The 27,312-nt window shown below is 39.9% G+C and overlaps 1 protein-coding gene across 1 annotated transcript; it reads left to right on the top strand.

The window, feature by feature from the left end:
• Window positions 1-1,735: 1,735 nt before the first annotated feature.
• Window positions 1,736-26,445, top strand: sidt2 (SID1 transmembrane family, member 2). Its single transcript, XM_022205803.2, has 26 exons — window positions 1,736-2,576; window positions 2,671-2,792; window positions 5,247-5,411; window positions 5,528-5,573; window positions 6,028-6,129; window positions 7,218-7,301; window positions 7,432-7,597; window positions 9,446-9,539; window positions 10,762-10,823; window positions 11,083-11,109; window positions 12,357-12,395; window positions 12,478-12,555; window positions 13,112-13,227; window positions 15,661-15,734; window positions 15,979-16,045; window positions 16,152-16,225; window positions 16,335-16,458; window positions 17,787-17,904; window positions 18,697-18,833; window positions 19,048-19,156; window positions 21,141-21,217; window positions 22,667-22,713; window positions 22,796-22,901; window positions 22,999-23,109; window positions 24,667-24,780; window positions 25,683-26,445. Exons 1-26 carry the CDS (start codon window positions 2,328-2,330, stop codon window positions 25,743-25,745), a joined length of 2,571 nt encoding a protein of 856 aa, XP_022061495.1. The 5' UTR covers window positions 1,736-2,327; the 3' UTR covers window positions 25,746-26,445.
• Window positions 26,446-27,312: the final 867 nt, after the last annotated feature.

The raw sequence follows: 27,312 nt of genomic DNA, 5'->3' as shown, positions 1-27,312 counted from the left end.
CTCTCTGACCAGGTTGTAGACAGCACCACTTCATGGTAGAGAGGAGTTCCTGCATCCAACTGGATTACCAAAGGTTCTTTATTGTCATGTCAGCACATGCATTCAGATAAGGTGGCATTAAATTAGTACTTTGGTCCAGGTTGGGAGTCAAATAAATAAATAAAGAATAAGGGAAATTGCAAGCAATATAAACAATATGCACAAATGTTTACCAGTGGTAAACAGATAAATAGGCATGTGTGCAAAAACTGTGCTATGAGGTAGGTGTTCATTTGGCCAAGTGGCCTGTATTTCACATGTAAAAACGTGTCTATCGTTACAGGTAGGTGGGTGATAGGTGGAGAGCTACAGAGCACCACCAGAATTCAACAATCTAAAAGCTTCTAGAAAGAATCCGGATGCATTGCAGCATTCTGCCTGAGGGGAGAGGAGCAAAGAGTGAGTATGCAACCGCCACAAAGAAGAAACTGAATTTTATGTAAGTTGGCATGAGATTATTTGATAGACTGTTGGACTTGTTTTGGAATATGCACTATTAAATGACATTTTGGGTCTTTTCTTTTTTCTCCTTGGATTCCCTTGAGCAGACTGATCCAACACAACCATGCTTTTACCACACTACTACCTTGTTATACACTAATATGACCTCCTAAACCAACATGTTGTTATTTTTTATCTCTGACTAGAGTTCAGACGAGACAAAGTCAAAATGTGTTTACTCACTATGCTGCTCACTGCTTGAACCAGCTAGCTGTAGAACTTAGATTTGCCTCAAGTGTAGCCATTTTTAAAAGTGAGCTAAAGATAGTTCTTTTTTCACACTGCTCTTAATTAATTAGTTTTATTTTCTAGTGGAAATTGTTGGTACTTTTGCTAAATTTAATTTTATTTCTTTTCGTCCTTTTTTTTATTGTATGTGTTTTCTTTTCCATGTCTCTCTTTTTCACCTAATTTTTTTTCACCACTTTAGTCAGTTAAATTACTCTATAAAATTTGTATGTAACAGTTTTTGGGATTTATTTAATTCAATTCATATAATTTTACTCTGTATACTATTTTGTATGGTATCATACACATTTTGTTTTATCATTCCTTTTACTTTTGCCTGTAAAATACTTTGAAAAGTCCTGTGTGCATGATAAGGTGCTACATATACACTACCAGTCAAAAGTTTTAGAACACCCCAATTTTTCAATTTTTTATTGAAATTCGAACAGTTAAAGTCCAATGAATAGTTTGAAATGGCACAAAAGTAAGTGTTGCACTGCTAGAGGTTTAAAAATAAGGCAAGATTACCCAAAACTGAAAAATAATGTACATTTCAGAATTATACAAAAGGTCTTTTCAGAGTACAAGAAATGGGTTAACAACTTAAAGCTGTTCTGCAGCAATGGAGGTTGATCAAGCCTTGAAAGTTGGTGGTACCAAATCCTACAGGTGTCCCAACTTTTCTTGATCACTTACAACCCCCTCTGTCTGCATAAAAGTTGTGCTGGAACACATCATGGCACAATACCCTCCAGAGCATTATTTGAACAGTATTGTACTGCAGAAAGTAATGTGTTGCTATAAAATGGTGAGAAAAAGGCAAGAAAATATACTCTTCAGTCTCACAAAGCAGAAGACACAACAACATCACATTAAATGCACTAACGTGTTTCCTATTGATAAGTATCTGACCGTAAACTCAAAATTTGAGTCCTGGAGACGTGTGACGTCATTACGTGACACGTCGGTTTGTTTACTGCCTGAGCGTGGAGGGGGCGCTAGTGGCACAGATGATTTTTCATATTGTAAACACAGTGAATCTCTTCACCCTCCGTACTTGCACAATGCAGTGGCACTGCGAAAACGGACACTGACAACCGTCCACACGGGGAGAGGATTGACAAAACACCTCATGCGGTTCAAATTTTGACACCGTTGGACGTTGGAGCCCAATTTGAAAACATGGAGCTGCTGCACCAACGTCCTAACCAGCATTGCTAATGTTAGCTCAGCTAGCCAGCAGCCTGCCAGACTTCGGCGTTTCACGTAGAAGAATTGAGTATCAATTTTTGCTTTGAAACTTGTGTTATTGTGTGCATTGCCAACAGCGTCAACTCTGCTGCGTATGCGTACACGACAAAGAATAGGTCTGTAGCAAATGTAAACGTTTCGTTGTCTCTGTAGCTCGTTAGTTAGCAGCTGCTGTTATTGTTGGCGGAAGTGGCACCGTTAAGCTAGCCAGAGTGCTATCTGAGTATCTGTTGCTGAATGGGGTGGAGTTTTTGTTAGTGTTGCTCGTAGGTATCAGTTTCCAGTTGAGGAAGACGGTGTCAGACAAGATGGTGTTGAGGAGCTGCTGGAAATCTCGACATAAAAACTGCTCTGGACCTGCTCCTCGCTTGATCCGAGCTGGACTGGCAGTTCTGTTCTGGTTATGTGTGACCCAGTTAGCCTGCGGCAGTGGGGCGGTGGGGGAGACTAAAAATGTAGTCCCGAAAGATGCAGAGTTTGATGTCACCTATAATGACACAGTAACAAGTGAAAACCAGACCATCTATGCTTTCAATCACACGGTCTCCAGGAATAAGGTGAGTTTTCCTCGTCGGATTAGTACATTTGTTTTCACTTGATGATGTCAAGCAATGTTGATATTTTATCTCTTGTTCCATGTTTAACTTTCAGACGGAGGGAGTGCGTGTGACAGTGGATGTGTCGCCACAGAATTTGGAGACTACTATTCTGTTTGTAGTGCGACAGAAACAAGCTGTACTTTCTTTTCAAGTCCCTCTTATTCTCAGAGGCCTGTGAGTAGCCCCACTTTCACATACATCACATGTAGACTGGAAGCATGATCCTTACTTTTAAAAATCAAATAAACTCATGTAGATAGTAGCACCCCAAAACGATTCTGACCTACTAGCTATCCAACAATGTATGTTCCCTGAGGGTATCAGAATATTACTCATTTGGTTTCTCTTTATTAGCTGCCTATTAACCTAAATCCTCTGAGATTTTAGTGGATAATATTCTGAAAGTAGTATTGCAGGGCTGGAATAAGCACCAATATGTTCTGTTGCCTTAGCAGTCTACGGTCTATACTTTTCCAAAATAAAGTTTGTAGTTAAATAGGGTGTATAGTGTATGTAGAGTATGTTGCTGCTCCCAGCACAGCCTTTATCCAGGACCACATTGCTTTGTCAGTCACATAGTGAAGATGCCAAACATACACCGATGATTGATGTTCTCTAGTATTGAGATGTGGAGTTGGTCGATGACACATTTAAATGTGTGACTTCAAGCGTGCAGTGTAACTTGTAATGACCTGCACTGTTTTCCATAACAAAACAGAAAAAAGGGGAACACAGTAGCTACAGATACAGACTTGCGTCTTTAACATTTTTTCACAATGTCTAAATTGACCACATCAGTTTGCCTGTATGTCTAGGTTTTTTTTTTTTACTACACCTTACTGAATTTCCTTGTAGCTAGCAGCACATACACGTTATGTACATAAAGAAATAATCCAAGGCTCCTGTTAGGGAGTGTCTGTATATTGTAAACAGTTAGGACTTTAGCTCATGTGATGGAGCTTCATTAATGCTAGCTGTGCTTGTTACAGAATTTTGTCGCTGGCCTGGTGAGACATGACGAGGCTTAGTTAGAAAGAATTGTGTTTCTATTCAACAGTATTAAGATTGATTTACTTTCCAGGTAGAAAACTACAAAATCACCTGCCTTTAATATCATCTGGATTGTGCCTTGACTGCTATAGGACACAGAGCTTTTGTTACCTGTCTTAATAATGTCGGGTTTCATAGCACATTAGGAGTTTCAAAGTTTATTAGCCATTGGCCAATAGTCCATCTGTGATGTGATCTGTTTCCCACACTCTAAAGTAATTGTGCAAACACTGGAGTCACCTTGCAATAGTTCTTGCTTATGCAGTCATGTGGTCAGGCATGTTTTAGCAGATCACTAATGAACCTTGGACTTTCACTTCCTCTCTTGTGGTCTGCCAGTGTAGATATTAGAGCCATTTTACTGTAAATGACCTTTGTTAAAATTACCATGCTGAAGCTACTTCTATTTTATGTAGTTTCTATCACATGCTGTTTTTAAAAGAACAAACTTCTATGTTTTGAGCTTTACTGTCGGCATTTTACTTAAATAAGTTTATTGATTTTTTTTGAGAGAATTGAAGATGAATTATCTTGAAAAATCATCTCATTCTCAAACAACAATGGCTATAATATTCAATACACTCGTCACAATACAGGCTAATGTAAGAAGTCAAGCTGTTTGCTTTGATTTCTTTTTTCATACTGTCTCCTATCACTTCCTTCAAAGCGTCTAGCTGTGCCTCACAATCAGGTATTGCTCGATTAATAATTCAATATAATTTCTTTCTAAGGAATAGAAACTTAACATGAGAAAAGCACTCAGAGTGCGCAGTACTCCGCCAAGGCTGCTCAGTTGACGTATCATTTCCGATGGCTGAAATCTTTAATAAAAAATGACCTTGCACTAAGCACAGGCATGTGGTATGCATGTGCATGTTATGTATGGATACCGAATTGTGTGTAAATTACTCTTCTAAAGGTCTGTTGATCAGTTCATCACTTTTGGCAAGGCTTTGTTTTGCCAGTGTTAAAATAAACGTTCCCTCCAGACTTTTATTTTGAAGATGTATTTTTAATATTATGGGCTTTTATTTTGTCACCATTCCGGGAAGGGTTTGCTACATTGGCTTAAACATGTAGCGGGTGGCAGGAATTGATGGAACTCAGAAACACCCCACAGTTTAGTCATTTGCTCCTGGTATGATTTCTGACTGATAAATCACAGTCAATTTGTAGTAGGATCGCAATCATGTGATCGTCAGCAGGTAACTGACACAGTGATCACTTCATGTTAACAGCGACGCCGTGCCGGCACCTATATCTGGCAATGGAAAATCTGTAGCAAATCTGTGGATCCAGACTATAAGCTGCATCACTGTGAAAATTTAATGAGGTGGTCCTTGTGTCATTTCTGACTTTCCCTGAAAATTTCATCCAAATCCGTTAGGCTGTTTCTGAGTAATGTTTCACACAGACAGACAGGTTCACAGACAAACATACAAAGATCGTCACATAACTCCGGCGTTCCTTGGCAGAGTAGTGATAACAAAACTCAGACCTTCTGAATGTAAGCGTAAGATCTTTTGTATTCTCATTTGGTTTTTCATCCTCTGTACCTCCATGTGTCTTTCTGTCCAGCTACCAGAGGAAGTACCCTTACAATCATGTGGGCCGGACACTGTGCCAACCTCCAACCCGAGCCGCCTCTGAGACTCAGTACTTTTTTGTCGATGTGTCTACCCTGTCCGCCCAGGGTACCAACTATCAGCTCAGAGTCAGCCGTGTTGAGAGTTTCACACTGCAGTGAGTGATATCTGATAAAATAACACAAACATTTGCCCTCTTACTATTTTTTATTTAATGTTATATCAACAAGTAGTCACTCGCTGGTATGTGTGACACGTTTAACCTGATTACAGGACAGACAAGAAATTCACCTTCACCGCATCGCCGTCCCAACCTCAGGTAATCAGCCTGATACCATAACTTTATGTGCTTATGACACTAAGTGCTGCTTTGCATGAGGATATTGACAGAGAGGTAGGGAGTCAGATGACGAGGAACATGAGAGAAGCTGAAGTGCACTCAGAAAACAGGATGATACGAGCAGAGGGAATTTTTGGTTTTACACAGTGCAGGATTTTGGTATGTTCATCTTTTCTACAGATGCAAATGCACTTCTGTTTTCTTTATGTCCTTTGATAGGACCTTAGATAACCCTTGTAGTTCAGCAAGTCAGCCAAGAAAGGAAACATATGTGTTTGATTTTGTCTGAATCTGTAAAATCATTGGTTTATTGTGTTGTCAGCGAATGCAAGATGGTCCAGAGGTTGAAAAATCTACACTGTCCCTTCTTAATCCCATCCCAACTGCTTTCCTGATCATTTTCCTTTTATCTCTCTCTTGTCTTTTCTCTCAGTATTTCAAGTATGTCTTTCCAGACGGAGTGGATACTGTGATCGTCAAGGTCAACTCAGACATGAACTTCCCCTGCTCCGTTATGTCCATCCAGGACATCCAGGTACAGCTATGTGTAACTCCTCTTAGCATCCTGTCCCCTCAAACCAGACTGCTGTTGTCCTTAAGTGGCCCTTTCCCCTGCTGTTGTGGTCAGCATGCAGTAACATGCTTGGGCCACATGGGGGCATCATAGAGGTAACTGTAACAGATTCCTTGGAGTCAAACATTGTCAATTTTCTGATGTTGTGGAAAGATTAAACTTTTTTATGCTTGTTTGTATCACTCTGTCCTACTTTCTGTAATCCCACTGATCAATATTAAAGGTAACCGCTCTTATCTTTATTCTTTTCTCCATCGACTTTCCTCTCACCCCAACTGGTTTGGGCAGATGGTCACTCACCCTGAGTCTGGTTCTTTCATAGGTCTCCTGTTAAAAGGAGTTTTTCTCCTCCACTGTGTCCAAGCGCTTGCTCAATAGAAAATTGTGGGTTTCTCTCTGTAATGTTGGAACGACTAGACTTCATTCTTTTCACGTTCATATGCACAAACTGGACTTTGAACCATTACACCTAGATGGTTGCCAGTCTGTCTGCTATGAAGACAGTTGCATTTCCCGTCATATCGAACACGTAAAAGCACAAAGTACAGTGTTTGTGCTTTTTTTTTAATAGGATAAAGCAGCTAGTTCTTGATTGGCCTGAAGTATGTTATGAATGTAATTATCTCCAAGCTGTGTCAGGCACAGTGGCACAAGATTTCTGGAGAATTTAGACTATCCTACTGTCCTAGCACACGTCATTAAAATGCACATACAAATAAATGCATTCTAAAAGCCAACAGGGGCCACTTTAATTGCAACGCTTTTGTTGCTGAATTGTAAAGATGTGGGCGACAGAAAATCTCCTTGTGTAGTCTGCCTTCATAACAAGCAGTCAGTCAGTGCAGACAGTCCACACAGTCACAAATTTTGGGCTGCATTCAGACGAAATTTATGCCAAGTGTACCACCGCAGACAGAAAAAGCATGAATTGGCCTTTTCATGTTAACATGTTGATTTGGTGCTATACATATATAATAAATTGAATTGAGTTGATTTGTTGCTTCATGTTTCTCATTTCATCTTTTCTCTCTGCCTTCCTTTCATTTCAGTGCCCTGTATATGACCTTGACAACAATGTGGCCTTTCTTGGGATGTACCAGACTATGACAAAAAAAGGTGCCATCACTGTGCAGGTAGTTTCTCACACATGGGCACGTACATGTTGTTTAAACTGCTGTGACAAAGCCTGATATAGATTTGAATAAAGAGCCGTTACCACACAGAGCCATATCATATTTCCTTGTGTCTCTTCCCGTCACCCAGAGAAAGGATTTTCCTCGCAACAGTTTCTATGTGGTGGTCGTGGTTAAAACGGAGGACGAGGCGTGTGGCGGTCCACTACATTTCTATCCTCTGCGACCCGATGAACTTATTGATGCTGGCAACCGTACCAAGATCCTCGATGTGGTGGTTTCTCCTGCCATCAACTGTGAGTTGCATATGCACAACAATGAGCGTTCAGACTGAAACAGTCAGGCCCATAAATATTTGGACATTGACACAATTTTCAGCATTTCGGCTCTGTACACCACCACAATGGATTTGAAATTAAACAATCAAGCTGTGCTTCAAGTGCAGATTTTCAGCTTTAATTAGAGGTTATTTACATCCAAATCAGGTGAACAGTGTAGAAATTACAGCACCTTTTATATGAGCCCTTCACCTTTTTCAAAGGACCAAAAGTAATTGAACAACTGGCTGCTCAGCTGTTCCATAACTAGAGGTGTGTTATTTCCTCATTATGTAATTTACCAGGAGCAGATAAAAGGTATAGAGTTCATTTCAAGTGTGATATTTGCATTTGGAATCTAGTGAGGTCAACTCTCAGTCTGAAGTCCAAAGAGCATCAGTATCAGTGAAGCAAGTCGTCATTAGGCTGAAAAATCCAAACGAACCCATCAGAGAGATAGAAAAAAACATTAGGTGTGGTCAGATCAACTGTTTGGTACATTCTTAAAAAGAAAGAATGCACTGGTGAACTCAACAATGTGAAAAGACCCAGAAGACCACAGAAAACAAGTCTGGTGGATGACAGAGGAATCCTTTCCCTGGTCAAGATAAACCCCTTTACAACAGTTGACCAGATCTCTCCAGGAAGTAGGCATATCTGTGTCAAAGTCAACAATTAAGAGAAGACTTCACCAGAGTGAATACAAAGGGTTCACCACAAGGTGAAGAAGGACAGAAAGGTCAGATTACTGTTTGCCAAAAATGTGTAAAAGAGCCTGTGCCGTTCTGGAACAACATCCTGTGGACAGATGAGACAAAGATCAACTTATACCAGAATGATGGGAAGATATGAGTCTGGAGAAGGGAAGGAACTGCTCAACATCCAAAGCATAGCAGCTCATCAGTGAAGCGTGGTGGTGGGCATGTATGACTGCCAGTGGAGCTGGTTCTCTTACATTTATTGATGATGTGACTGCAGACCAAAGCAGCAGGATGAACTCTAAAGTGTTTCAGGCAATATTATCTGCTCACATTTAGCTGCATGCTTCAGAACTGATTGGACAGCACTTCACGGTGCAGACGGACAATGACCAAAGCATACTGCGAAAGCAAGCAAAGAGTTTTTTAAGGCAAAGAAATTGAGTGTTCTGCAATGGCCAAGTCAGTCACCTGACCTGAATCCAACTGAGTATGTATTTCACTTGATGAAGGCAAAACTGAAGGGAAAATGCCCTAAGAACAAGCAGGAAGTGAAGAGAGCAGCATTAGAGCATCACCAGAGACCAAACCCAGGGTCTGGGGATGTCTGTGGGTTGCAGACTTCAGAAGGTCATCGACTGCAAAGGATTTGTAGCCATGATTATGTTACTTTGTCCAATTCCTTTCGTTCCCATAAAAAGGTGGAGGGCACGTATAAAATGTGTTGTAATTACTCCACCGTTCACTGGATGTTGTTCTAAATCCCTTCAAGTTAAAATGGAAAGTCTGCATTTAAAGCACGTCTTGATTGTTTCTTTTAAAATCCTTTGCAGTGGTGTACAGAGCCGAAATGCTGAAAATTGTGTCAATGTCCAACTATTTATATTGATTCTGTTTTCATTGTATACTGTAAATCAGGTGCTAAAACAATGGATGGAGATGCTGTTTTAAATATTTTTTGTGTTAGTCTATTGAATTTGCTGCCGTTGAGTAGAAACATGCTGTATATGTCTCTTTCACTTGACAGACCTGTGGTGATGTTGCTGTATTGTTGCATCATGCAGTGCAGTCAAGATCATGCCATCTTTCAGAATAAACAGGCTTCTACTAAATACATCTTTCTCCACAGCGGAAGTGTACGTGATGGGCATGCTGTTCTGTCTGGGTATCTTCCTCTCTTTCTACCTGCTCACCTTGCTGGTTGCCTGTGTAGAAAACAAGAGGTAAGAAGGTGCATTTGTCTGTGCAGCCAGGAGTTTGTACATCCACTACATACACACATCTTATAACTGAGGTATTTGATTCATTTATTTGGAAGGTCGTTTGTTAGAAGTGAATAAAATGCATCTCTACATCTTTGGTGCAGACAATAATGTCAGTCTGCGTCATTTCAGGTAGTGGTGCTGCACTGTCCTAGATTTTGTTCATAGTTGCCTTATTTGTTGTTCAGGACTCAAAATAACATTCTTTTCAATATTTTGGTGGAATTCAGAGGATTTTGTATGTTTTCAGATGTGGATATTTTTGGATTTTCACCCTCAAAAAAAACCCATCTTTCCTGAAAAAGCCATTTTAAGTGTTCAGTATTTCCAGAAATATAACTCCACATCACTGTATTGGCGTGTTAGAATGGCAGAAATGCATACATCCACACATATAATCTTACAGGAACTTTGTGTACTAGCCTTGTTTGAAAATTATGCACTTTTTTCAGTTTTGAGATTGGAAATTTTTGAAATATGAAAACATTTACCTCTGTTGTTCCTCAAGTCCCCTTACAACTAGTTAGCCTTCCAGCCTCACAAGCAAGCGGTTGATTCAGGTTCTATGTAACACTAACTCAAGCTGTGATTGAGCGCTCCAGCTGCCAATCACAGATGCAGGTTCTGTGAAGGTTACAGAAACAGCAGCAGCTCATAGGTTTTCAGAATAAAAAGCAGATTTAGAACTGGGCTCATACCAGGGGTTATGCAGTCAGAGAGGCATGAACCATCTCTGCAGTATTTTGAGCTGAAAAAAAGACACATTTTGGAGGTATGTGAGATTAATTTGCTGCAATACAGATTTTCCCAGATGTGAAAAAAGTCTAAATTATAATAATTCAATTTTTTATACAACTTAGTTTTTGTCTCTGGTGAACACATGCAGATGAGGACAAAGATTGAACAAAATCTGATACACTGCAGCCACGTATTGCCACTGACACAGACAGACCCAATACTCATTGCCTCCGTGGAACAATCTGCATCTAGTTAAAGCATTGTCTTCCAGCATTGGAGATCACAGTGTTCAAATGTATAGACTGCCAAGTAATGGTTCCACAACAACGCAGACGGACCGAGCTTTAATCGAGAAATATAGATTCATACGACTGCGCTGCAAGAATGACACTCTTCTGAATACAAATTACATCCATTTACATCTTTCCCCTCTATGTTTCTACAGGATGAACAAAAAGAGAGAGGTGTTGTTGGAGAATCCCGCTGACATGTCGCCTGCTGAGACAGGTAACCCAGCAACTAGCTACGATGGACTAACCCATTAGGGGCTCTGTGGAGGGTGCCTGGACCGCACCGTTTAGAAAAAAATGCAAATCTATGAACAGATTTTGTTTAAATACATGCCACAATAAACAAGATGTTAAATAACACTTAACATGAAGTTCAGCATCCATTTTCTATTCAGCTGTGAATGTAGAATTTAGCATTTCTGTCTAAACTGAATGTGTATCTTTCACTCTCTCCCTCATGCTGATGTGTGGTTCAGCCTCTCTACTGGGGAAGAGCGGAGATGGTATAACTACAGTTACTCTCTTGTCTCACACTGTGCTGCTTGTCTGCAGATGCTGCACATGCATTAGCTTGCTTACTTTAAACTGTCTTGCATTGTCAGCAACTTTCAAAAAGAGGAAGATAAAGAGATGTGACTGGCTACAGTGCTTTGTTGGCTTTGTGGTAACAAGTGTGCATTGTTCCAAGACGAAAGTTTTTATGGCTTCAGAGAAATACAGATATTCCGCTACACTCATCTGGATACATGTTAGGTAACACTATGACAGTTCTGTTGGCCCAAGAAGCACATAAGCACATAATATTATCATCGATAGTAACAACATGATCGGCCAACAGCAGCATGGAGACAGTAACTGCGTGCAGTGATGATGTGCTTCTGCAGCTTAAGACTTGCCTTTAAGTGCGTCTCTGTGTCTGCTCACTGCAGTGTTTGCTGATATGATTTGATTTTAAACAAGGCACAGTTTTGGAACAGTTCACTTTCACTGCAGTAGTTGTTGCTCTCTGCAGCAAGACTCCTTCCTTTTCATCCCACGTTTGTCAATTAGTTGTTTTTATTTTAGGCTGGATCCTTGCATACATTCGTAGCTCCGTCATCTCTCTGTTAATGGACTAACAATTCACCTGTAGTGATTTTGTACTTTGCGGTGTTACTATACTAACATGTACAGTCAAGCCCGAAATTCTTCATACCCCTGGCAATTTTTGAGTGAAAGTGACTTTTATTCAACCAGCAAGTTTTTCTTTGGTTGGAAATGACACAGGTGTTTCCCAAAAGACAATAAGATGATCTGCAAGAGGCATTGTTGTGGAAAAAATAATTTCTCAGCTTTTATTTACATTTAAAAGTAACTTTAAGTCAAAATTTGCTAGGAGTATGAATAATGTCAGGCTTGACTGTATCAGGGCTGGACCCAAATATACCAATGTTTGGGATGATGGTGGTATCCGAATATTTATTTTGAGATGCGAATATTCGGGTTCCACCACCCCACTGTTGTCGCACAATGTTGCACGATTGATATTTGACTTGTCAATTCGTCTGTCTCCACGTTGGACGTTACGATCCGAATATTCAGATATTTGTCATTAATCGGGGCCAAATATCCGGAGCCCAGAAACTGCTGTTCGGTTCAGCCCTGGATTGTATGTGTTGTAGTGGTGCTTGTGGTGCTTGTTTGCTTATGTGAAATTTGTTGACATATACTCATTTGGAATTTGTAAATGCATTTGTCCTTGTCACCACAGGCAAGACTCCAGCCTCACCATACGAATATGGCTCTTTTGGTGAGTTTGTGACAGCTGTGGTTTCATTAACGCTTTTATTCGAGTGGTGATGGAATTGACTAACAGCTGTTTTCCTCCCCAGCTGACAACGGCAGCACACTGAGTTCAGAGGCCATCACAGAAAGCGCCACGTCGACTGACAACAACTATGGATACATGGGTATAAACCAACACAGACACACCACACACATGATCTAAGGCTCACTGCTGTTACTCTGCTTTATGTCTTCACAGCCTGTCTTGCAGCTGGTGTCTGTGCTAGTGGCTCCAGTCCCTCATCACTTCTCTGTGTGTCTTTGTTCATTAGGACAGGAGCCTTTCAAACGTCGACCAATACTCAATCACCTTCGCCACATAGCCGTCCCCATTGGTGACACACTGCCGCATAAATGGCCGAATCTGCCCCCAGATTTGCTGCAAACCAATCGGCACTATGCTAATGATACATCAATCGAATGAGATGCCAGGAAGTGACCTGATTTTTCATGTGATTATAACTAAAGGAACAGCAAAATAATATTATCAGTGCAAAGATCAGAGCACCAAAAATCATCCTGATTTTCTGTTTTGAAAATTGTAAATTGGTCCTACACGTTGTGATGTGTTTGAGCATCTTTGCATCATCCTGCAATTCTTCTAAATCTAGTCGTCCTTCTAATTGCTATCATTGTCTGTCCAGTCAGCTGAAAGTGTCTGTCCTCTCTACCCCCCAACAGAGCGATCATTGGACAGTGTTGGACGGTCCAGGCACGAGTCTTTGAGCTCTGTGGAGGAGGATGACTACGACACGTTGGAAGACATCAATTCAGATAAAAACATTGTTCGCACAAAGGTATGCCTCACCTCTTTTACTCAGTACAGATTGTTACATTTTTGTGATAAAACCCCCAAAATGTTATCTCAAGAAATCCCTGTTCAAGTGAATGTGCCAGATGTTTGGAGCTAGAGTGGAGCTAACCCCCAACAAAATGGAGAGCAGAGAATTTTCTTTATAATTTAAATTTGCCAGTGTTGATAATGGTAAAACCTTGGTGAAAGCGGTTACAATTTTCGAGACATACACTGTCTGTCCAAAAGTAAAACAAAAAAAAAATAGGTAAGATCCTTCCATTGGATAATTACTGCAGTGATGAATATGTTTCAGCTGCAACAACTTATTTAACCCTAGCTGATGCAGTGAGGAGCTTCTCATTTCTTAAACAACCATGTTGGAAGACATATTCTGTGGAAAGGATGTGAATCTGTTTCAGAAAGGTCAAACTATTGACCTGCATCAAGCAAAGAATCCTAAGGAGGTGTCTGAAACTACTAAAATCGTATTAACAACCGTCCGACACATGATTAAAACCTGGTAGGATAGTGGCGAACCATCATCTTTGAGGAACAAATGTGGTCAGAACTCTTAGATGATCATAGGAAATCAACAGTAGAACTCACGACTATGTTTCATAGTGAAAGTGAGAGCATTTCCACACACACAATGCAAAGTGATTTCAAAGGATTGGTGCTAAACAGCTGTGTAGCTCTAAGAAAAGCACTGATCAGAAAGGCTAACCAGAAAAAAAAGGCTTCAATTTGCTATGGAGACTAAAGATTGGACTATGGAGCAATGACAGTTTATGTGGTCTGATGAGTCCAGATTTACCCTCTTCCAAAGTGATGGGGGCATCAGGGTAAGAAGAGAGGCAGATGAAGTGATGTACTCATCATGGCTAGTGTCTACCAGTCTGTGGGGGTTTGGGTTATGATCTGGGGTTGGTCAGGTTCACCAACATTATGTTCCCAAAGAATGAGGTCAGCTGACTACCTGAATATACTGAATGACCAGGTCTTTACATCAATGAAGTTCTTCTTCCCGGATGGCATGGGCATAGTCCAAGATGATGATGCCAGGATTCCTGGAAGTCACATTGAGAATGAGTGGATCAGGGAGCATGAGACGTCATTTTCACACATGGATTGTCGTCCACAGAGTCCAGACCTCAGCCCCACTGAGAATCTTTGGGATGTTCTGGAGAAGACTTTGCTCAGCGGTCCGACTCTCCCATCATCAATATAAGAATTTGGCAGAAAATTAATCCAACTCTGGACAGAAACAAACGCTGTGACATTGCAGAAGCTTATCGAAACTATTCCACAGTGCATGTGTGCCATACTCAAAGCTAAAGGCAGTCCGATGAAATATTAGAGTGTGTGACTTTCTTTGGACGGGCAGTGTATATAACTCTGGAAGAGTGCTGCATTCACAATCACCATGGTAACCTGAAGGATGTGACCGCACAGCTGATGTACATCTTTTTTTCTTTTTTTTGTTGTTGTCTTTTTTAAGTTTTTCGGCTTTATTGTCAGGATAGTAGAGAGAGAAAGACAGCCATGGCTGCTGTCTCGGGGACTATAGCCCCCGTTTATGGGTCACCCACTCAACCTGTTGAGCTGCCGGGGCACCCCAGATAATGTACATTTAATAATAAACGGCATACTTGACTAATACACTGGACAGACTTGGACACATTCCACGTATTTACACATTACAACCCATTTAACTGTAAATATAGTCTAGTCCTGTTTTACTCAGGAGTCATTTAGCAGTTCATTTCAGTCGGTGGGTTCCAGCAGAGACGTTGTCAGGAAAAGACTTGCTGCTTGAAGAATCCTACAACACTAAAGATGGTGGGTGTATAACTCCCCTCCCCCCAAAAAAGCCAATCATCTGCTTTGCAAAAATCGAACAAGGAAACATACAGACAATCCAGTTGTTGCAGCAAAGCAAGAACCTTGTTGTCAAACTGTGCGTGTGCGTAGCACAAGTGTAATATGGGAGAAAATGTTTTTAAACCATTTGAGGCAAAATTACCAAACATTTTTACCTGTTTTGATCAGAAACATTTGTATTTTGTGTATGTTGTGTTTGTGTCTATACATCTACTAGCAGTAAAGGTGAAAACACACACAGCTGCCTAACTGTAGGGGTTCTTACAGGTATATTTAATGAAAATTGCTTTAATTTTAACTCTCTACAAACGGTATATACGAAAGCCTACACCCACGTTTTCAAAGTAAAACCTCAAAGACAGGTACACGGCCTTAACAGACTTCTAACAGTAGCATCTTTCCCACCTCAATAACCTGCTAGTCAGCTTTGCTTATAATGTCATAGTTTTTCACTGCATTAATAGCATGTAATGATGTTCAAATGTTACCGTTTCTTTTGATACCTGCATTTAAATAATGACTGTCAGTAATAATTGTTGTCTTTTTATTGCAGAAATTTCTTTGTGTGTCTGACCTGGCCCGAAAAGACAAGAGGGTCCTCAGCAAGAAATACCAAATCTACTTCTGGTGAGGACACTGGTTAAACTGGGAATGAGGGTTAACCATCAGAGACTGAAATCATGGACTCAGTAACAAAAAGTTTTTGACATTAAGTCCAGGTTGAATAGATCCACTGTTAATTAACCAACACTGTTAATGATATTTTGTTACCCAGACAATGTCATATAAAATCTAAAAATGTTGAATTATGTCCTGAAGCCATATGCAACATGTATCCATCAGTCTGAATGATTGATTGTCTTCTCTTCAGGAACATTGCTACTATTGCTGTTTTCTATGCCCTGCCAGTCATCCAGCTGGTCATCACCTATCAGACGGTACGCTGATGACAAATATTCCAACAGCACGATGATGCTAAAATTGTCTTGACAGATACAAGACATCTACCAACACATTCTTACTATCTTGCTCTGTGCTCTTCAGGTTGTCAATGTTACAGGAAATCAGGACATCTGCTACTACAACTTCTTGTGTGCCCACCCGTTCGGTGCTCTAAGGTGTTTCGTCAGCACTGAGTGCATTATTATAGAAACAATATAAACCTTAGATGACTTCCGTTGGTGTGAAAGTGTGTCATGACTCACTCTTACCTGCTGTCCGACACAGTGCATTCAACAACATCCTCAGTAACCTTGGTTACGTGATGCTGGGACTCCTCTTCCTCCTTATCGTCCTTAAGAGAGACATCGTCCACAACCGAGCTCTGGTCCGCAACGACCTCAACGCGTTGGTGAGACACATGCACACTAGTATAGGTGTAGTATTGTCAGTGTGTTTTTTCAAGAAATCTATCACTAGACTGGATGATTTTTAATGACTGAAAACATCAAGTTGTTATTGCCGTTTACGATAAAGTAGGACTGCAGCTATCGATTGTTTTAGTAATCGAGTATTCTATTATTCTGGTGATTAATGGAGTAATGGGATTCCGTGCTTGGCATTACAGCATCAAAAGTGGAAAGGCAACAGAGATATCCGTCCTGGTGGAACATGGACAGACATCAGTGGTGTATTGTACATATATAGTATAGAACAGGGGTATTTACATATATGGTATAGTACGAGATGCTACATCTCAAGGGGCTTTCCACTAATAAACTAATAATAATGATAATAATAATAATATATATATATATATACTGATCAGTTTATTAGTATTTATTACAGAGAACAGTAACATTAGTTTCATTTTGATTTGGCCACAAATTAAAGTGATTTCCTTCATTATGAGTCAGTATCAGATCTACATGCACTTCAATACAATATCATGCTAGAATATATGAAGTTTGATGGTTTTATTGTGCAGCTGTCTTTTATCAATAATCAGCTGCATTGATCAGTAAAATAAATACGCACATTGAACAGTTTCTGCCAGCATTCTCGTCCTATATAATTTCCAGTAGCAGCTTTTTACCATCATAGATTTTTCTAGTCCTCATTGTTCCCCATTAAAGCAGCCTGTTTGTGATTGGTCCATTTGGTGCAGAAAACGAGTCAAACGATGCATTAAAACCTCCTGTTTGTGTGACGAGTTTGAAGCAGAAGGTCTGAGTTAACAGAGAAAGTCGAAAACCGCCTTCAAACCTGTTAACTCTGACTGAGCTTTTAGTTTTTGTTTGGCCGACTTACACAAAGAAAGTCTGACTATGTTAAACTGTCTTCATAGTTCAGCCTCTGATCTGCTGAACCGACGCTGTAAACACTAGAAAAGCTGCTCTAGTTAAAATAGAAGCATCTCGTCAAATTTAAAATCCTCTTATAATTTATTGATTATAAATGGCCTATGGTCTAGTATATAGAATGGATTAAACGGAGCCTTGATTCAGAGAACTTTGCCTGAAGGAATTTTAGTAATCAAATTACTCAAATGACTCGAGGAATCATTTCAGCCCTACAGTAAAGTAAAGCAGCGAGGGCATTGTCATAGTTAGCACTGAGTAGTAAGATCTGTGTCTGTGCTGTATGTGGTACCTGGACTGTACTTTTTTTTTTTTTTTTTTTTTACTTTATCAATCAGTTTTCAGGTCAATCATGTCTCTGTCTGCCCTTCACCTACAGGAGTGCGGTATCCCAAAGCACTTTGGTCTGTTTTATGCCATGGGAACGGCTCTGATGATGGAGGGCTTGCTCAGTGCCTGTTACCACGTCTGTCCCAATTACACTAATTTCCAATTTGGTAAGGCTGCATGCTTCCCTACTAAGACTCGACATGGAAACTCTTGTTTTCTCGTGGCAGAATCATCAGTGTGACCGTACAGGGTCAAATGGATCCGGTAGACAGATGGTGTGTGAGAATGTGTGTTAACCCTCATGTTGTTCTGCGGGTCAAAATTCACCCGTTTTAAAGTTTGAAAATGTGGCGTAAAAAATACATTTTCCCAGTGAAACTTCTGATGTCCACATTTTCAACATTTTTGGGAAATCTTTCAACCTTTCGCTGGATTGTGGATTTTTTTTAGTGAATGTTCTTAAAGAAAATATTAGAAGTAAATATAAGAAGTAATATAAGAAGATTTTTACTCTTTTTTTAATATTTACAAGAATTTTCATGCTAAATTTGGGGAATTTTTTAAAAATAATATTTTTTTTAATTAAAAAAAATTTATAGAATTTTTAAGGAATTATTGGAATTTTCTTCCTGAAGGTTTTGCAAATGTTCCGAAATTTGGGGAATTTTTTTGCTGAATTTTTGGATTTTTTTCAGACAAGGAAACTATGTTTTTGGTGCCCGTAAATGAAGACAGCAGGAGGGTTAATGAGGAACATGCTGTAAAGCACTTTGGAGGTTAAGGTTAAAAACGGTGCTATTTTTACTGTTTAATTCCAAAATATGCAATAAATATAAAGACAGTAAATCTGACCTGTATGTCAGTAACATCAGTCTGCAACGACTTTGTTATTATCCTTTCCTCTTTTTGACCCTACCAGTGAAATGTGCGTGTTGTCACGTTGTTCTCCTCGTCTGCAGACACCTCCTTCATGTACATGATTGCCGGTCTGTGCATGTTGAAGCTGTATCAGAAGAGACACCCAGACATCAACGCGAGTGCTTACACTGCCTACGCCTGCCTGGCCGCCGTCATCTTCTTTTCCGTGCTGGGAGTGGTACGTACACACAACAACAACGCAGGACACAGCGAACACGGTTCAGGTTAAACGTTCAAAAATATGCACAAATTTTAGAGGAGAGTCTATGGACAAGTGGTTCAAATCACCGTCAGGGCTCATTTTCTGCTTGTCATTCAGGTTTCTGCCACATTTCGTGCCCACCTCTCCACACAGACGCAATTTACGATGGCAATGCTTTTCCGTTTTTCAGGTATTCGGGAAAGGAAACTTGGTCTTCTGGATCGTTTTCTCGGTGATCCACATCCTGGCCACGCTCCTCCTCAGCACACAGCTGTACTACATGGGTCGATGGAGGCTCAGTAAGATCACAGTAACATTTTGAAATTAGTTCTGACTCTTAGTTGCAGTTTTAGTTTCCTGTTTAATATTTTTCATTTTTTGTATTCAACAGTGTAATAATATATTAATTAATTTATCAATAACATATGTGAGAGTCTACAAACAGTGAAACATTTTGTGTTGCAGTGGCTCTCTTCAACTATTAATAGTGTTATGTGGTGAAACACTATGCACTAGAGCAGTGGTTCTCAACCCTGTTCCTCAGGACCCCATGTCCTGCATGTTTTAGATGCTTCCCTGCTCCAGCACACCTGACTCAAATGATCAGCTCGTTATCAGGCTTCTGCAGAGGCTTGATGACGAGCTGATCATTTGAATCAGGTGTGTTGGAGCAGGGAGGCATCTAAAACATGCAGGACATGGGGTCCTGATGAACAGGGTTGAGAACCACTGCACTAGAGGAAGATGTCTCTGTTTAAAGTGATGCCACAGTTTAACTCTAAAATGTACAGATATAAATATATCTGCTGTGTTCCTATGCATACTGGCATAGATTATTTGTAATTTTCACAAAGCATTTTGTTATAATCTGACCAGTATTTTTTTGACAGGGTACTATCCTGGTTGATGCGTACAGCTATAAAAAGTAGGACATTTTTAGATGTTACCTAGAATTCTATCATAATCAGGTGTGAGTTTGGTCACTCTAGATAAATCAATCCAGATATAGCTCATACATTGTGCTGAAATGTATCATCTATTAGTCAATGAATCATCACACTGAATCTACAGTGTAGCGGGAGGTTATTCAAAACGCCCCATTCATCATATAAATGTAGATTTATATGGTTGGTTTTAATGCAGCTCATTTCCCTGTTACTGACATTGTTGTCATGGCAGCCTGAGCTGCTGGACAAAGTGTTGGGTGTTGTCGAAGTCATGCGGTAAACATAACAGCAGAGGAATATTGCTATCAGCTTCTGAGCAGCAGGTACATAATGTGCGTCCAGTACACAATTTCTACAACTGTAGAAAAGTTAATATGTCTGAGTCAGAAATACATAATTAATACTAGGCTGAAGTGTGTTTTAACTGTCTTAGTTGACTTGATCTTGAATGTTTGTTGCCTGAATGTGAGTTTATTAAATGTTACTTTGTTCTTGCCACGCATTCTAGACCTCTGAACTTAATAATGAGTAAGATGCAGTTGTTTGAGCCGTGACTTTGAGAACACCTGCTCAGTACTAAAGCTGGACTGCAGCTGAAGCAGTCCAGGATGTTCAAACTTCAAACTTTATTTATTTGTATAGCACTTTTCATGCAGAACAACACAAAGTGCTTCCCAAGAATTAAAAACAAAGAAGACAATAAATAAATACAATTTAAAAATAGAAATAAAAATAAAAAACCCATCTCTCCACCCTCCCTACATATAGACAGCCGTTCACAAGCACACACACACACACACATACACACAGACTCACACACCCACACAACATGACATCATCAGGACATGGCGATAACATTGTTTTCTGTCATCAAAATTCATGAATGTAAATGTGCTCATCACTGCGGCCGTAACTTTACAGACTTAGAAAAACCTCTGATATATTGTCTTTAACGTGCACTACCAGACACACCTTCTCATTAAGTGGTCTTTATTTCATTATTTTATACATTGCCATTTAATACTGAAGACATCAAAACTATAGAAGAACACATATGGAATTATGTTGGAAACAAAAAAAGTGTTAATATTCAGTCTTAACCTACAATGTAGAAAATAATACAAATAAAAAAAGCACTGAATGAGAAGGTGTGTCCAAACTTCTGACTGGCAGTGTGTCTATTTTTTTTTTATTGTATTACATAATATAATGTATTGCTATGGATTTATTACAGTGAAGCATTTTGTTTCATTTGATGTTGAAGCAGCAGCTTAGAATAGTTGCACTTTTTTATTTCTCACCGTCTCCTTCCTTTCTGTACATTTCTGTGTGTCAGACGCTGGGATCCTGCGCAGGATGATCCACATCATCTACACAGACTGCATCCGGCAGTGCAGTGGGCCCATGTATATTGTGAGTGATCAGCGAAAACTCAGCATCATCATGATGGAGAGCTGTCAGAGCATGAAGGAACGTAATGTCCTTCTGTTATTTAAGAGTTTTTAATATGCGGCGTTACTTATAGAGTCATTTCATTTAAAATCAACCAAATCTGTAAAAGGTCCCCTCAGAATCAGCTGATTTTTTTTAAAGCAAAATAACTTTAGTGTAGGTACAGGAGGTAACAACAAGAAGTGTTAGGAGATGAAAAACACATTTGAGCCAAACCAAATCAATTTTACACCCACTCCAGGTGTCGCATTTTATAACGTGTTAATTTTGACAGCCCCACATAGGATAGATTAGAGTTTTATTGGAGAGACTCTTAAGCGAGTGCATGCGAACACAATTGTTGTTAAAATCATGTTTAGAAGAGGATCCTGGAATCAAAATGGAGAAAAAAAATGACACCTTTTTTTATCCTGTAACCTGTCCCACATTGTGATAGGACCATTAAGAGTTTACCCAGAATTCCCTCTTTCAAATTTTTTTTCAGAAAATTATCAGTAAACGGATCAAACATGTGCATCGTGCAGTTTTGCTGCTATAACTGTTGTATATCCCATTTGTACTGATGTTGGTTATAGAAAAAAATCATGCTGTGCCTTTAAATTGTGGAGTACAAACGTGTTTTCCAACCCTGAAACATTTATATCTGCCTCCTGTTCTAATGAAGCAATGAAAGCTAAAATGCTGGGGGAAAAAAATCCAAAAATTCAGCCAAAAAATTCCTCAAATTTCTGAAAATGAGCAAAACCTTCTGGAAGAAAATTCCAATAATTCCTTAAAAGTTTCCCTTAAAAGTTTTATTTTAATAAATCCCCCAAATTTGGCAAGAAAATTCTTGTAAATATTTGCAAAAAAATGAGTGGAAATCTTCCCAAAAAATCTAAAATGATTACATATATATATATATCTCAGTAAAACTTCTAATATTTTCTTAAAGAACATTCACAAAAACAAATCAACCAGAATCCAGTGAAATTCGCTAGATTGTGGTTGATTTTTTATTTTTTTTATTTTTTGGTGAATGTTCTTCAGAAACATTTTTAACATTTGTTTTTTCCACCAAAAAATGTTCAAAGATTTCCCAAAAATGTTGAAAATGTGAACATCAGAAGTTTCACTGTGAAAATATATTTATTTTTCCACATTTTCAAACTTTAAAACGGGTCAATTTTGAACCGCAGGACGACACGAGGGTTAAATATATACTAAAGTTGTAAAAAAAAAAAATAAGAAGAAGAAGCTGATTGTGAGTGGCTCAGGTAGGAGTGACCTTATATGTTTCTGCAGTAACTCAGTCATTAATACCTTATTTATAGCTGTTATGTGACAGAATGTAATAATTACTCCATCTTCTGTTGACAAATCCAGAATATCTGCCTGTGAATCATCTCATCTTCCCTGTGTGTCTGTTAGGATCGTATGGTTCTGCTTGTGATGGGGAACATCGTCAACTGGTCTCTGTAAGTAAACAGAGCTGCTGTTTTAATCTAGATTAGCAGAATGCAGAAGTGACAGATGATACATTTACCTTGGTCTGTGCAGGGCTGCCTATGGCCTCATAGAGAGACCGAACGACTTTGCCTCCTACCTGTTGGCCATCGCCATCTGCAACCTGCTGCTCTACTTTGCCTTTTACATCATCATGAAGGTGTGTGTTTTCAGCACCTCCGTTGCACGTGAGCAGCATCTAGATGTAAAAATGTTCAGTGCACTTTAAGTGAACTGTCTTCTTTGTGTGTGTTTAGCTGCGGAGTGGCGAGAGGATCAAGTGTCTGCCGTTGGTGTGTATTCTCTTCACGGCTGTAGTGTGGGGCTTCGCTCTGTATTTCTTCTTCCAGGGTCTCAGCACCTGGCAGGTCAGTAACTCATCGTCACTTTAGATTTTGGCTCATCAGCGTACACTTTTACGTGTTACTGTTATTGTTATCCATCCGTTATCTATTCACCGCCTCATCCTCATTAGAGAGCTCTGCTTCTGTTCACTGGCTCCCTGTCCGTTTTAGAATTGGTTTTAAGATTTTACTTTTAAAGCTGGCCTTGACTCTGGCTGTATTTTAGAACCCTGTACGGCCCCTCGTGCAGCCTTAGGCTACGTTCACACTGCAGGGCTTAATGCTCAATTCCGATTTTTTTTGTGAAATCGGATTTTTTTGCGATTTTGTTCACATTTCCAATTAAATGCGACTTGTATGTGATCTCCCGTGTGAACCTCACATGACCCAAAAGTGTCCCACATGCGCAAAAGAGGACACAACAAGGACACACGCAGAGAGCGTGTTCAGTGTTTACGGAAGTAAACATGGACGCTAACAGGAGAGCATGTCTGGCCATTTTAAAGTTGTTGTCCAGCCGGAGCCAGCATATTTATAACTTAATCGTTTTAAGGAGAAGGTCAAGAAGGAAGAGAGCCAGGATTTTGGCCCTGGCGTTTTGTGGGGCAGTGGGAGCAACGTCTGTCCAGAGAACTGTGTGGGCGCGGAGTCGCAGCCAGGAGTGGTGGGATAGTGATGTGAGAGGCTTCACAGATGCAGACTTCATTCAGAATTTTGAAATGCTAAGGGCCACCTTTACGTACATATGTGAGCGCCTCTTTTTAACACTCTCACGGCAAAACACACGTCCTCGGCAGCTTGAAGACGTGTTTTGCTTGAACACAGAATAGTAATGTTTGTCGTGTACCAATGACGTACAGGTCGGATAAATGTGAGCTGACCGTTCAGACTGAAGTCGCATGGCAAAAGATCTGATACGTATCAGAATTAGGACCACATATCCAAGTGGCCTGGGTCGCATTTGAAAAAATCGGATCTGTGTTGTTCAGACTGTCATGAAAAGATCAGATACAGGTCGCATAGGGGCAAAAAAATCTGATTTGGGTCACTTTAGCCTGCAGTGTGAACGTAGCCTTAGATCCTCAAGTGGCTCCCTCCTAGTTGTTCCAAAATCGAGGTTTAAATCCTGGGGTGACCAGACCTTCTCCATCAGGACCCCTCAGCTTTGGAACGACCTGCCTGAGGAGATAAGGCTCGCCCAATCACAAACTTCTTTTAAATCACTTCTTAGAACCCACTTCATAGACTCGCCTTCAAGGGAAGTTCTCTTGCATTTCACTTTCATCACTCTGCTTTTTTATCCCTTTTAAAATTTCCACTGCTTGTATCTCTCTTTCTAACCTCCTGATCTTCATCTATTTCTGTCTTCAGCTTCTCTCAGCCCCCTGATGTGATGTCATCCGTTTAACCAGCTTTTAATTAGCGATCCATTCTGTACATTTGTGTCCTTTTTTTATGTTCTCCCTTTTAAAGCACTTTGTGAATGTTCTTCTTAAAGGTGCTATAAAGGTACAGTAATATTTTTAATTATTATTATTGTACTTCCATTTACTGAATCTGTGTGTTTCTGTCTCCTGACAGAAAACTCCAGCAGAGTCTCGGGAGCACAACAGGGACTGTATCCTCTTGTTCTTCTTTGACGACCATGACATCTGGCACTTCCTCTCCTCCATCGCCATGTTTGGATCCTTCCTGGTATGCACATTTAAACTGGAAGCTATTTTGCTGAACTTTCATAAAAGGATTAAAATGAGCCACTGAGTGTCATTAGAGCAGCAGCATCTCAGACCAAAACAACAAACAGGTGTATCGGACATGCCTGCATTCACTTTCATTTACACACGACAAGCAAACTAAAAGTGATTCAGACACAAACACTGGCCCAGCCTGGTGTAGTAGCTTTGTTTGCTGCAGTCCGGATGCGTCTCTGAGCAGAAAGGTCCAAAGCCACAGTTTGAAATGTCGTGTAGGTAGCTCTTCTTTTTACCTGCTTGAGCACGGTTGACCTGGAGTAGGTTGTTTGATTTTGGATTTAACCCTCCTGTTGTCCTCATTTACAGGCACCAAAAATATAGTTTCCTTCTTTGAAAAAAATCCAAAAATTCAGCAAAATAATTCCCCAAATTAATTCAAATTTGCAAAACCTTCAGGAAGAAAATTCCAATAATTCCTTAGAAGTTTCCCTTAAACGTTTTATTTAACAAAAAAAAATTTGCGGCAAAAAATTCTTGTAATTATTTTCAAGAAATGAGCAAAAATCTTCCCAAAAAATCCTAAAAATATCTAAAATGATTACATACATATCAGTAAAACTTCTAATCTTTTCTTTAAGAACATTCACAGAAAATCATGATTTTTTTTTTAGAATGTTCTTCAGAAACATTTTTAACATTTCTTTTTTTCCACCAAAAAATGTTGAAAATGTGGGCACCAGAAGTTTCACTGTGAAAATATCTATTTTTTCCACATTTTCAAGCTTTAAAACGGGCCGCTTTTGACCTACAGGACGACACGAGGGTTAAATATGCTGTTAAAATGTGAATCTGCAGGTCAGAAACTGAGTGCAGTAAGCCCTCTGTTCTTTTGTTCCCTCTCAGGTCCTCCTGACCATGGACGACGACCTCGACACCGTCCAGAGAGACAAGATCTACGTCTTCTAGATCCGTCAGATCTCCTGCGAGGAGCTCAGCTCTTCCTCTGCGCCTTATCATCCTTCTCTTCGTCCGCGTCTCCTCCATGTTTTCAGAAAGCACAGCCAGTAGCCTGGTGCTGGGCTGTCGATGAGCGCATGTCTGACTCTCACAGCTGCTCCTCTCTCCACCTGTACGGACACTTATGTGCCAACCCAGAGCTGGATCAGTGACGCTGAAGTGTTTTGTCCTTTCGCTGCCATCATCGATGTAGCCGTTGTAATCGATGTTTACTCACTGCTGACGATGAAGACAACAATGTGCACACTTGCTAAACGAAAACTGTCCAAACTAACTTATTTTATATTGTCCACATTTCATTTGACCCAGGAGTCAACAATGTATTTTGAAATTCTCGTTTGTACGCCGTTTATATGCTGTGTGAGTGCGTGTGTGTGTCTGTTTACAAATATAACTGTAAGAACATGAATCCTGTCCAGTCTGTCAGTGGCCTTCAACGTCCTAATCTTGTTATTTACATACTGTGCTCTGATTGGTCAGATACTTGACCTAGCTGTCCTTCTCATTGGAGAATATTGATGATTGTATTTACTTCTTGACTGCCCTCAAGTGTGACTGCGAAGGTATTTTTTGCACAGTACTGTATGAAAAAAGTTTTTGATGTCAAAAATTGCAACGAGCAGTTACTGAATAAAGGTCTTTTCAGAAATGTGGTCTTTTTTCACTGTTGGTGATGACAGGTGCTGCCTTTAAATGGGAACAATCCTAGAGTGCCTGTGTAACCAGAGTGGCGACAACTGGGGATTTGACGCCATTTTGTTTCCATTCACGAAAAGTAGAAATTTGTGGATTGCTTACTGATTTCAAGACATGTTTTGGACAAAATATTTTACTGGCTTATTTTGTCTGGATGTCTAAGCTTGGATTATGGCCGTTTGTTGTTGAATATTTTCATCTGTGACTAGTTTTGAGCGTTCAAAGGCGAGTTGTGCTGTTTAGGTTATTTGCTGTTTGTTGGACAAATGTGTTTATATCATCCGCTGTGGTAATCACATCTGAAAGTGGTTTATATCGGCGGATTCATGAGAATCTAAGCTTTCCATGGGTGTATAATGTTTCTGTCATCGAGTTTGCAGCTTCGGTCGATTTAGCAAAATACGTTTGAACATACGGGCCGCTGAAGTTTAACGGGTTACCCCGTTAAACTTCAGCGGCCCGTATTTCATGCATCTCCATGCATGAAAATGGTCAAAGTCAAAATAACCACAACTGCCTAAAATCACATCAAACTTTTCTATTTGTCATTCACACATACATCATAACATGAAAGTACATACATGGGACTAACCTGGCACAAAAACGATGATGAAGTCGGTTACCATCCCACTCTCCGGACTTTATTTTCCGACAGTTTCCTTCTTTCACTATTACTGGGAAATCTAAACATGTGGAATCCCTTCTCTGACCAATTTGTGCACCCAAAGGCACAACAGTCCGTCATTTTTCAGGTATTTAGTGAGCGAAAAAAGACCTTGAATTACACTCTGCGTTGTAAACAACGTTAAAAGGAAAACCC

Source organism: Acanthochromis polyacanthus, chromosome 13 (genome assembly GCF_021347895.1).
Source record: "Acanthochromis polyacanthus isolate Apoly-LR-REF ecotype Palm Island chromosome 13, KAUST_Apoly_ChrSc, whole genome shotgun sequence".
NCBI classification, from domain to species: domain Eukaryota; kingdom Metazoa; phylum Chordata; class Actinopteri; family Pomacentridae; genus Acanthochromis; species Acanthochromis polyacanthus.
The sequence above is the reverse complement of the archived record's forward strand: the minus strand, read 5'-3'. Positions and strand labels throughout refer to the sequence as shown.

Bases quoted from the DNA above. Each gene is read 5' to 3' on its own strand.
- sidt2 (XM_022205803.2), top strand. From the start codon at position 2,328: ATGGTGTTGAGGAGCTGCTGGAAATCTCGACATAAAAACTGCTCTGGA. The intron at 7,598-9,445 runs GTGAGTTGCATA...CTTTCTCCACAG, and splicing joins GGTTTCTCCTGCCATCAACT to CGGAAGTGTACGTGATGGGC. The intron at 22,714-22,795 runs GTAAGTAAACAG...TGGTCTGTGCAG, and splicing joins AACATCGTCAACTGGTCTCT to GGCTGCCTATGGCCTCATAG.